The sequence below is a fragment of the Hylobates moloch genome, unplaced genomic scaffold (genome assembly GCF_009828535.3).
Source record: "Hylobates moloch isolate HMO894 unplaced genomic scaffold, HMol_V3 SCAFFOLD_8, whole genome shotgun sequence".
Lineage (NCBI taxonomy): Eukaryota > Metazoa > Chordata > Mammalia > Primates > Hylobatidae > Hylobates > Hylobates moloch.
This window is the reverse complement of record NW_026652283.1, coordinates 78153312-78165650: the sequence shown is the minus strand read 5'-3', so window position 1 is coordinate 78165650 and position 12339 is coordinate 78153312. Positions and strand designations below refer to the sequence as shown.

The 12339-nt window shown below is 42.4% G+C and overlaps 1 protein-coding gene across 4 annotated transcripts in view; it reads left to right on the top strand.

Annotated features, from left to right (window-relative positions):
• Positions 1–12339, top strand: part of DOCK3 (dedicator of cytokinesis 3) — a 649329-nt gene that overhangs the window by 524906 nt on the left and 112084 nt on the right. For all 4 annotated transcript variants that reach the window (XM_032161429.2, XM_032161424.2, XM_058442283.1 and 1 more), the window contains exons 23-24: positions 829–999; positions 11586–11778. In XM_032161429.2, the coding sequence (XP_032017320.1) occupies positions 829–999; positions 11586–11778 (364 nt within the window). The remainder of the gene's footprint in view (positions 1–828; positions 1000–11585; positions 11779–12339) is intronic.

The following is a 12339-nucleotide window of genomic DNA, read 5'->3' as shown; positions in this document are numbered from 1 at the left end:
GTTTCAGCCTTGCATAAGTTTCTCTCCATTATTTCTGCCTTTTCAGTGTCTGGGAAATCTGTGGCATTTTTTTTTTATTAGATAACACAGTATTGGGTCTTGAATTTGTTCTTTTAAAAGAAAACTACTCTGTAAGCATGAGCCAAGCATCAGGAACTCCTCAGAATCAGATTCTGCTCCCAAACTTTTTTGCAGAAGCTTCATCTTGTACTATTTACGAACTGCTTATGGCAGATGTCTTGGTGGGAAGAGGGTGGATACTGGATTTATCAGCCCTATCAACTCCTGTGCAGCCTGGGACAGGTTTTCTTCAGATTTCTGTGACCCCTGGTGAAAAAGGAGGAACTGTGTCAGGCCCTAGCTGTATCTTAAAGATGTAGGAGACTCCTAAGTCTGAGGACTCCTGAGTCTTTTAGGACGCTTCCTTATTGCAGTAAACTTGAGTCTTTCTTACATCCTTGCCTTGTGACCTTTTTATTTCCAGACCTGAAAAAAAAATACAGAGAAACTTATTTTTTAAACTCTGAGTGTTCTTGAATTCAACTATTTCTATAACAGTCTATGGCTCCTCAATTCCAGAACCTCAGAAAACAGTTATGAAATTATTTGATGATTCTTTCAATAAGAAGGTAGCTGCTGCTTAGTGACAATTTGGATATTTGAGAAAAAATTTTAAAAAATAAAGTGCCTGTCTATCTCCATAGTTAGAATTGCCCATCACCTGATTTTGGTATAGAAACTGCTGTTACTTTGCCCCTTGTTTCCTGCTATGTGAGTTCCTGAGCATCTTCAACACCTCTCCATCACTTTTTCTCCCACACTTTTCAGGCCTTGGAGTACCTTTTCAAGTTCATTGTACAGTCACGGATCCTGTACTCACGAGCCACTTGTGGAATGGAAGAGGAACAATTCAGATCCAGTATCCAAGAACTTTTCCAGTCCATCCGGTTTGTGCTCAGTCTGGACAGCCGAAACTCAGAAACACTCCTTTTTACTCAGGTTCGCACACCGCAGGGAAGCTTCGCTACTGGGTTCCTCCTTCTCAGCAGGTGGTTTCTTTGTCCTCTGGTTTTCAGAGATGAAGAAGCCCTGCCAAGATCATGTGTGTTGGGTAAGGGATTATTTACAAGGAAATACCTGATAGAACAAAATGCTGCTTTTACTGCAAATCTGGCTGTGCCTCAGCTGCCAGATGTAAAACAGCTCACTGGCTTTATATTGGAGAAGAAGCACAAATTTGTTCTTGTGAAGTCTTTAGACCAAGTTTATTTAGCTACCATACTACTTAGTTTTTTATGAACATCTTATTCATAGGAGATATTCAGAATGTATGGGGAATTTTATTTCCTGATTAATCATTGTATTAATGAAAATTGAGTGCAGTGGCTCACGCCTGTAATCCTAGCACTTTGGGAGGCCAAGGCGGGTGGATTGCTTGAGCTCAGGAGTTCAGGACCAGCCTGGGCAACATGATGAAACCCCATCTCTACTAAAAATACAAAAAATTAGCTAGGTGTGCTAGCATGCACCTGTAGTCCCAGCTACTCGGGAGGCTGAGGCAGGAGAATTGCTTGAACCCGGGAGGCGGAGGTTGCAGTGAGCCAAGATCGCACCACTGCACTCCAGCCTGGGCAACAGACTGAGACTTTGTCTCCAAAAAGGAAAAGAAAAAAAAGAAAATTTAGATTAGCTTTTGTCCATTCCAGAAGTTGAATGAAATAATTTGAAAAGCAGTAGGAATAACTAGGAATCTTTGGCTAAGAATTAAGATTAAATTAGGATCAGAGGGCTGGCAAGATGGCCAAATAGGAGCAGCTCCGGACTGCAGCTCCCAGCGAGATCAACACAAAAGGCGGGTGATTTCTGCATTTCCAACTGAGGTACCCGGCTCATCTCATTGGGACTGGCTAGACAGTGGGTGCACCCATGGAGGGCGAGCAGAAGGAGGGTGGGGCGTCACCTCACCTGGGAAGCGCAAGGGGTTGGGGAACTCCCTCCCTTCCCCAAGGGAAGCTGGGAGAGACTGCCTTGAGGAACAGTACATTCCGGCCCAGATAGTATGCTTTTCCCATGGTCTTTGCAACCTGCAGTCCAGGAGATTCCCTCAGGTGCCTACACCACCAGGGCCCTGGGTTTCAAGCACAAAACTGGGCCGCTGTTTGGGCAGACACTGAGCTAGCTGCAGGAGTTTTTTTCATACGTCAGCGAGACAGAACCGTTCACTCCCCTGGAAAGGGGGCTGAAGCCAGGGAGACAAGTGGTCTAGTTCAGTGAATCCCACCCCCATGGAGCCCAGCAAGTTAAGATCCACTGGCTTGAAATTCTCGCTGCCAGCACAGCAGTCTGATGTTGATCTGGGACACTCAAGCTTGGTCAGGGGAGGGGCATCCACCATTACAGAGGCTTGAGTAGGCAGTTTTCCCCTCACTGTGTAAAAACAGCTGACAGGAACTTTGGACTGGGCAGAGCCCACCACGGTGCTGCCAAGCCATTGTAGCCGGACTGCCTCTCTAGATTCCTCCTCTGTGGGCAGGGAATCTCTGAAAGAAAGACAGTAGGCCCAGTCAGGGGCTTCTAGATCCAACTCCCATCTCCCTGGGACAGAGCACCTAGGAGAAGGGGCAGCTGTGGGCGCAGCTTCAGCAGACTTAAATGTTCCTGCCTGCCGGCTGTGAAGGGAATGGCAGATCTCCCAGCACAGTGCTCGAGCTCTGCTAAGGGACAGACTGTCTCCTTAAGTGGATCCCTGACCCCCATGTCTCCTGACTGGGAGACATCTCCCAGTAGGGGACAACAGACACCTCATACAGGAGAGCTCTGGCTGGCATCTGGTGGGTGCCCCTCTGGGACGAAGCTTCCAGAGGAAGGAATAGGCAGCAATCTTTGCTGTTCTGCAGCCTCCACTGGTGATACCCAGGCAAACAGGGTCTGAAGTGGACCTCCAGCAAACCCCAGCAGACCTCCAACAGAGGGGCCTGACTGTTAGAAGAAAAACTAACAAACAGAAAAGAATAGCATCAACATCAACAAAAAGGACATCCACACAGAAACCCTATCCGAAGGTCACCAACATCAAACACCAAAGGTAGATAAATCCAGGAAGACAAAGAAAAACCAGTGCAAAAAGGCTGAAAATTCCAAAAACCAGAATGCCTCTTCTCCTCCAGAGGATCACGACTCCTAGCCAGCAGGGTAACAAACCTGGACAGAGAATGAGTTTGACGAATTGACAGAAGTAGGCTTCAGAAGGTGGGTAATAAACTCCTCCAAGCTAAAGGAGCATGTTCTAACCCAATGCAAGAAAGCTAAGAACCTTAAAAAAAGGTTTGAGGAATTGCTAACTACAATAACCAGGTTAGAGAAGAACATAAATAACCTGATGGAGCTGAAAAACACAGCACGAGAACTTTGTGAAGCATACACAAGTATCAATAGCCAAATCAATCACGTGGAAGAAAGGATATCAGAGATTGAAGATCAACTTAATGAAATACAGTGTGAAGACAAGATTAGACAAAAAAGAATGAAAAGGAACGAACAAAGCCTCCAAGAAATATGGGACTATGTGAAAAGACCAAACCTATGTTTGATTGGTGTACCTGAAAGTGACAGGGAGAATGGAACCAAGTTGGAAAACACTCTTCAGGATATTATCCAGGAGAACTTCCCCAACCTAGCAAGACAGGCCAACATTCAAATTCAGGAAATACAGAGAACACCACAAAGATACTCCTCGAGAAGAGCAACCCCAAGACACATAATCGTCAGAATCACCAAGATTGAAATGAAGGAAAGTATGTTAAGGGCAGCCAGAGAGAAAGGTTGGGTTACTCACAAAGAGAAGCCCATCAGACTAACAGCAGATCTTTCTGCAGAAACCCTGCAAACCAGAAGAGAGTGGGGGCCAATATTCAACATTCTTAAAGAAAAGAATTTTCAACCCAGAATTTCATATCCAGCCAAACTAAGCTTCATAAGTGAAGGAGAGATAAAATCCTTTACAGACAAGCAAATGCTGAGAGATTTTGTCACCACCAGGCCTGCCTTACAAGAGCTCCTGAAGGAAGCACTAAATATGGAAAGGAAAAACCAGTACCAGCCACTGCAAAAGCATACCAAATTATAAGGATCATCGACACTATGAAGAAACTGCATCAACTAATGGGCAAAATAACCACCTAGCATCATAATGACAGGATGAAATTCACACATAACTATATTAACCTTAAATGTAAATGGGCTAAATGCCCCAATTAAAAGACACAGACTGGCAAATTGGATAAAGAGTCAAGACTCATCATTGTGTTGTATTCAGGAGACCCATCATTGTGTTGTATTCAGGAGACCCATCTCATATGCAAAGACATACGTAGGCTCAAAGTAAAGGGATGGAGGACTATTTACCAAGCAAATGGAAAACAAAAAAAGCATGGGTTGCAATCCTAGTATCTGATAAAACAGACTTTAAACCAACAAAGATCATAAAAGACAAGGATATTACATAATGGTAAAGGGATCAATGCAACAAGAAGCGCTAACTATCCAAAATATATATGCATCCAATACAGGAGCACCCAGGTTCATAGAGCAAGTTCTTAGAGACCAATAAAGAGACTTAGACTCCCACACAATAATAGTGGGATACTTTAACATCCCACTGTCAGTATTAGATCAATGAGACAGAAAATTAACAAGGATATTCAGAACTTGAACTCAGCTCTGGTCCAAGTAGACCTGATAGGCATCTGCAGAACTCTCTACCGCGAATCAACAGAATATACATTCTTCTCAGCATCACATTGCACATATTCTAAAACTGACCATAATTGGAAGTAAAACACTCCTCAGCAAATGCAGAAGAACAGAAATCATAACAGTCTCTCAGACCACAGTACAATCAAATTAGAACTCAGGATTAAGAAACTCACTCAAAACCACACAACTACATGGAAACTGAACAACCTGCTCCTGAATGACTGCTGGGTAAATAATGAAATTAAGGCAGAAGTTCTTTGAAACCAATGAGAACAAAGACATAACGTACTAGAACCTCTGGGACACAGCTAAAGCGGTGTTTAGACGGAAATTTATAGCACTAAATGCCCACAGGAGAAAGCGGGAAATATCTAAAATCGACACCCTAACATCACAGTTAAAAGAACTAGAGAAGCAAGAGCAAACAAATTCAAAAGCTAACAGAAGACAAGAAATAACTAGCTGGCCGTGGTGGCTCACACCTGTAATCCCAGCACTTTGGGAGGCTGAGGCAGGCGGAACATGAGGTCAGGAGATCAAGATCATCCTGGCCAACACGGTGAAACCCTGTCTCTACTAAAAATACAAAAAATCAGCCTGGCGTGGTGGCGGGTGCATGTAGTCCCAGCTACTCGGGAGGCTGATTCAGGAGAATGGCCTGAACCTGGGAGGCGGGGCTTGCATTGAGCTGAGCTCACGCCACTGCACTCCAGCCTGGGTGACAGACCGAGACTCTGTCTCAAAAAAAAAAAAAAAAGAAAAAGAAATAACTTAGATCAGAACAGAGACACGAAAAATCCTTGAAAAAGTTCATGAATCCAGGAGCTGGTTTTTTGAAAAGATTAACAAAATAGATAGACTGCTAGCCAGATTAATAAAGAAGAAAAGAGAGAAGAATCAAATAGACACAACAAAAAATATGATAAAGGGGCGATCACCACTGATCCCACGAAATAGAAACTACCATCAGAGAATACTATAAACATCTCTGTGCAAATAAACTAGAAACTCTGGAAGAAATGTATAAATTCCTGGACACACACACCATCCCAAGACTAAACCAGGAAGAAGTTGAACCCCTGAATAGACCAATAGCAAGATCTGAAATTGAGGTAGAAATTAGCAGCGTACAACCAAAAAAAGCCCAGGACCAGACAGATTCACAGCCAAATTCTACCAGAGGTACAAAGAGCAGGTGATACCATTCCTTCTGAAACTATTCCAAACAATAGAAAAAGAAGGACTCCTCCTGAACTCATTTTATGAGGCCAGCATCATCCTGATACCAAAACCTGGCAGAGACACAACAAAAACAGAAAATTTCAGGTCACTATCCCTGATGAACATCGATGTGAAAATCCTCAATAAAATACTAGCAAACTGAATCCAGCAGCACATCAAAAAGCTTATCCACCACAGTCAAGTCAGCTTCATCCCTGGGATGCAAGCCTGGTTCAACCTACACAAAAAAATAAATGTAATCCATTACATAAACAGAACCAATGACAAAAACTACTTGATTATCTCAATAGATGCAGAAAAGGCCTTCGATAAAATTCAACATCCCTTCATGCTAAAAACTCTCAATAAACTAGATATCGATGGAACATATCTCAAAGTAATAAGAGCTATTTATGACAAACCCACAGCCAATATTATACTGAATGGGTAAAAGCTGGAAACATTCCCTTTGAAAACCAGCACAAGACAAGGATGCCCTCTCTCACCACTCCTATTCAACATAGTATTGGAAGTTCTGGCCAGGGCAGTCAGGCAAGAGAAAGAAATAAAGGGCATTCAAATAAGAAGAAAGGAAGTGAAAGTGTCTCTGTTTACAGATGACATGATTATATATTTAGAAAACCCCATTGTCTCAGCCCAAAATCTCCTTCAGCTGATAAGCAACTTCAGCAAAGTCTCAGGATACAAAATCAATGTGCAAAAATCACAAGCATTCCTATACGCTAATAATAGACAAACAGCCAAATCAGGAGTGAACTCCCATTTACAATTGCTACAAAGAGAATAAAATACCTAGGAATACAACTTAGAAGGAATATGAAGGACCTCTTGAAGGAGAACTACAAACCAGTGCTCAAGGAAATAAGAGAGGACACAGACAAATGGAAAAACATTCCATGCTAATGGATAGGGAGAATCAATATTGTGAAAATGGCCATACTGCCCAAAGTAATTTATAGAGTCACTGCTATCCCCATCAAGCTACCACTGACTTTCTTCACAGAATTATAAAAAAACTACTTTAAAGTTCATATGGAACCAAAAAAGAGCCTGCATTGCCAAGTCAATCCTAAGCCAAAAGAACAAAGCTGTCAGCATTATGCTACCTGACTTCAAACTACACTACAAGGCTACAGTAACCAAAACAGCATGGTACTGGTACCAAAACAGATATATAGACGAATGGAACAGAACAGAGGCCTCAGAAATAATACCACACATCTACAACCATCTGATCTTTGACAAACCTGACAAAAACAAGCAATGGGGAAAGGATTCCCTATTTAATAAATGGTGTTGGCAAACTGGCTAGCCATATGCAGAAAATTGAAACTGGACCCCTTCCTTACACCTTATACAAAAATTAACTTAAGATGGATTAAAGACTTAAACATAAGATCTAAAACCATAAAAACCCTAGAATAAAATCTAGGCAATACCATTCAGGACATAGGCATGGGCAAAGACTTCATGTCTAAAACACCAAAAGCAATGGCAACAAAAGCCAAAATTGACAAATGGAATCTAATTAAACTAAAGAGCTTCTGCACAGCAAAAGAAGCTATCATCAGAGTGAACAGGCAACCTATAGAATAGGAGAAAATTTTTGCCATCTATCCATCTGACAAAGGGCTAATATCCAAAATCTACAAAGAACTTAAACAAATTTACAAGAAAAAAACATCAAAAAGCGGGCGAAGGATATGAACAGACACTTCTCAAAAGAAGACATTTATGCAGCCAACCATCATATAAAAAAAGCTCATCATCAGTGGTCATTAGAGAAATGCAAATCAAAACCACAATGAGATACCATCTCACACTAGTTAGAATGGCGATCATTAAAAAGTCAGGAAACAACAGATGCTGGAGAGGATGTGGAGAAATAGGAACGCTTTTACACTGTTGGTGGAAGTGTAAATTAGTTCAACCATTGTGGAAGACAGTGTGGCGATTCCTCAAGGATCTAGAACTAGAAATACCGTTTGACCCAGCAATCCCATTACTGGCTATAAACCCTAAGGATTGTAAGTCATTCTATTATAAAGACACATGCACATGTATGGTTTTTTTCTTTCTTTCTTTCTTTCTTTTTTTTTTTTTTTTGATGGAGTTTCACTCTTGTTGCCCAAGCTGGAGTGCCATGCAGTGATCCCAGCTCACTGCGTCCTCCACCTCCCATGTTCAAGCGATTCTCCTGCCTCAGCCTCCTGAGTAGCTGGGATTACAGGCGCATGCCACCATGTTCAGCTAATTTTTTTTATTTTTTATTAGAAACGGGGTTTCACCCTGTTTGCCAGGCTAGTCTCGAACTCCTGACCTCAGGTGATCCACCTGCCTCAGCCTCCCAAAGTGCTGGGATTACAGGCATGAGCCACCACACCCAGCCACACGCATATGTTTATTGCAGCACTGTTGACAATAGCAAAGATTTGGAACCAACCCAAATGCTCATCAGTCATAGACTACATAAAGAAAATGTGGCACATATACACCATGGAATACTATGCAGCCATAAAAAAGGATGAGTTTATGTCCTTTGCAGGGACATGGATGAAGCTGGAAACCATCATTCTCAGTCAACTAACACAGGAACAGAAAACCAAACACCACATGTTCTCACTCATAAGTGGGAGGTGAACAGTGAGAACACATGGACACAGGGAGGGGAACATCACACACCTGGGCCTGTTGAGGGTTGGGGGACTAGGGGAGGGATAGCATTAGGAGAAATACCTAATGTAGATGACGGGTTGATGGGTGCAGCACACCGCCATGGCACCTGTATACTTATGTAACAAACCTGCACGTTCTGCACGTGCATCCCAGAGCTTAAAGTATAATAATTAAAATAAAACTTCAAAAAAAGATTAGATTAGATTCAATATTAGAAATATCAGTATGGGAAGAAAGTTTGCTTTCTTATATTAAAACTACCTGACCAATCACCTGAGCCCAAGAAGTTAAGGCTACAGTGAGCTGTGATTGCACCACTGCACTCCAGCCTGGGCGACAGAGTGAAACTCTGTCTCAAAAATAAACAAAACTGCCTGGCCAGCAAATCTGTTACCTTTCCACACAGCCTTACCCTAGAACAAATCAAGAATTCATTACCCCAGTCAAAAGGGAGGTATTTTTCCTTACAAGATGAATGTCAATTTTTATGTAATGGTGTATTGTTCTTCAACTTTTTGAAGCTAAATATTACACCAAAACCTGTCAGCAAAGATCAGACAGCCTCTCTCATGTCCAGTCATTCAGTCACTGCCAGGTATATTGTTAGCCCAAGTATATATTTAAACTCTGCCTCATTTAATATTAAAATAGTCTACTTTTTGTTTTCCACTTGCCTCTGTGTTGCCTCTTTATACCACTTGCCTATAGGTTTCTCAGCCCAGAGGACAGGTGATCAACTGGGAGTACCTTAAGGCTTCCTTGACTCTATAAGGGAGTGGACTCTATAAGGGAGTCTATAAGGAACTCTATGAGTACCTCAAGGCTTCCAGGTGCTTCTGTAAGGAAGACACCTGTGATCTCCCCTTCTAAGTACCTTAAGCTGCTCATCTTCCTCTTCCATTCCCCTCCCACAGCCAAAATATGGAGAGATTAGAGGTAGCTAGCAAAGCAATGCAGATACGCTTTCTGGGAACTTTGTAACACAGTAATGCCCTGTACTGAGAGGCACACTCCTACTACATCAGGATAAATAGCTTAGATCTGGTCTTGGCTAAGACCTGTGTGAGAATCAGACCTTCTTCTTTGGTGCAAGGCTCATGTTTCCTGAGTTTCACAACTCTCTCTCTCTCTCTCTCGCTCCCCCTCCATATATATATATATGTATATTATTCAGTTAGACTTTATATCTTTGATTATGACCACTAGAAGATGTCAGGGTGTGAGAATCCTTCTGTCCTGGTGTCTAAGTACAGGATATTTTACCATTTAAGAGAGCAAATGAGTTACTGTTTGTTATTGATTATAAAGCACCTACTTCACCACTCCTTTGTCTTTTATATCTAAGCTGCTAACGATGTGTTTTGTTCTGGTTCTAATTACTGCAAAACAATCTCCATGATATTCCAGGGAGTTATAAATCTGCAGATAGAATTCATATAAGTTCTGCAATTGGGCCTGGCCCGAATAAAGACCACAGCACAAGCCTGTTTTCCATGGCATAAATTTTCACTCACTCTAAGCCAGTGTTTGTTGCCTGATGGAGCAGTCAAGAAAACAGCCTTCCCTCCCCAACCTGCCATTTGGGAAGGGTGCATTCTCACCTTTTTGTCTCAAGATGGCACTCCATTTCTCTTTGTAAATCCTGAGTTAATGGCATAAGGGGGGTTAGGGGAGGGGGGAGGGACAGCATTAGGAGATATACCTAATGCTAAATGACGAGTTAATGGGTACAGGAAATCAACATGGCACATGGATACATATGTAACAAACCTGCACATTGTGCACATGTACCCTAAAACCTAAAGTATAATAAAAAAAAAAAAAGAGAAGTGAAAAAAGTCTTCATGCTGCTTCACTTAGACAAGAGAAAATAATGAGAACCAGCATGTATCAAAGGCCTATTGTGTTCCAGGCACTCTACAAGAAACTTCATGTAAAAATTTCCCTCATACCAGTATCAAGACATAAATAATAGCATCATCCCCATTTTATAGATGGGGAAACAGAGAATTAGGCAGTAACTTGCCAAAGTTTATGTGTCAGGTAAGTGGTAAAGCTTGGATTTGAACTTGTGTCTACTTCCAAAACCCATTCTCTTTCTCCTATAGTGCTCTGCCTCCCAAAGGCTGTGGAACTGTTCTATTATCAGATTGTTCTCAAGAAACTACCTTATGGTCTGCCAGAGCTTACATCCTAGAAGAAAAGCCTAACATGCACACTCCCACTCCCTTGCTTGGGTGTCTAGGTGGCTGAACTCTAAGCCCACGTCAATAGTCCTCAAGAGTTTATGGCTAACTAAATACACACATTTCTCATCCTCTTGAATTTACTCTTGAGACTACCAGGCATCACTTATGACAAAAATAATTTATGAAGTCTTCATATTTCATGGTCGCAAATGAGAATCTCTATTCTGGGGAAATGGTACAGCTCTCAGAACTGGATCACTGGCTGCAGGGCTGTGAGCAGAGTTCAGCTGGTGCTGCTTGAAGGAACTCAGCTCTCTCTGCCGTACTTTCTTGAGTTTGGAACCAAAATTGGAAAGTTAAGAACTTGATCATAGAGACAAACAAAAATATAAATCCATTTTATGAATAGAAACAACTGTGGATCTTAAGCCACATTGAGCAGATTTTTCTTTATACCCCATTCTCTTGCCAGCAAATGCTGTATGCAAGTTATGAAAGCCTCAGATTGCCTGGATCCCAGTAAATTATCTTGTTTCCATTTCCTTTTTGGTTTTTCTTGCTCCATGCCTGAGTGCTGTAGTCAGTGGCCAGGGAGGAGCCCACCCAAGGCAGAGATGCTACAGTGTCTTCTCAGCCTCTCACCACCTTGTATCATTGTCTGAGCATGAAAGATAGACACACACCCTAACTCTGTGCTAACCACAGCTTCATTTGCTTCTACAGGCTGCACTCCTCAATTCTTTCCCAACCATCTTTGACGAGCTGCTGCAAATGTTCACCGTGCAAGAGGTGGCAGAGTTTGTGAGAGGGACACTGGGGAGCATGCCCAGCACGGTGCACATTGGGCAGTCAATGGACGTGGTCAAGCTGCAGTCCATTGCCAGGACAGTGGATAGCCGCCTGTTTTCTTTCTCAGGTAAATCAAGTTGGGATGAGAGTCCTCCTTCCTTCCAGAGGTGATAGCCAAGTGATAATCAAAGGATCAGTTTCCTCAACCATTATGCAAGAAACCAGTGACCCTTAAGATACAGAATTTTTTGGTAAACTATAATAGAGAATGCAGCCAAGACCTAGGCCTACTGCCTTACTCACAGTTTATTCCTAGGAATCCATACATACGAGCATGTCACTGGGGTGGTGTCTGAGTCCATTCAGGCTACTGTAACAGAATACCGTAGACTGGGTGGCATGTAAACAGCAAACTTTCTCATAGTTCTGGAGGTTAGGAAGTCTAATATCAAAGCGCCAGCAGATTCAGTGTCTGGTGAGGTCCACTTCCTGGTTCATAGACAGCTGTCTTCTCTCTGTGTTCTCACATAGCAGAAGGGCCAAGGCAGCTCTCTGGGGTCTCTTTTTTTAAAAGGTCGCTAATCTTGTTCATGAGGGCCCTGCCTCCAGGCCCACAGCTTCCAAGAACAGAGCCTGCCATATCCTCAGGAAAGGAAGGAGAGGAAAAGAGAAGGGACTATCTCAAGGA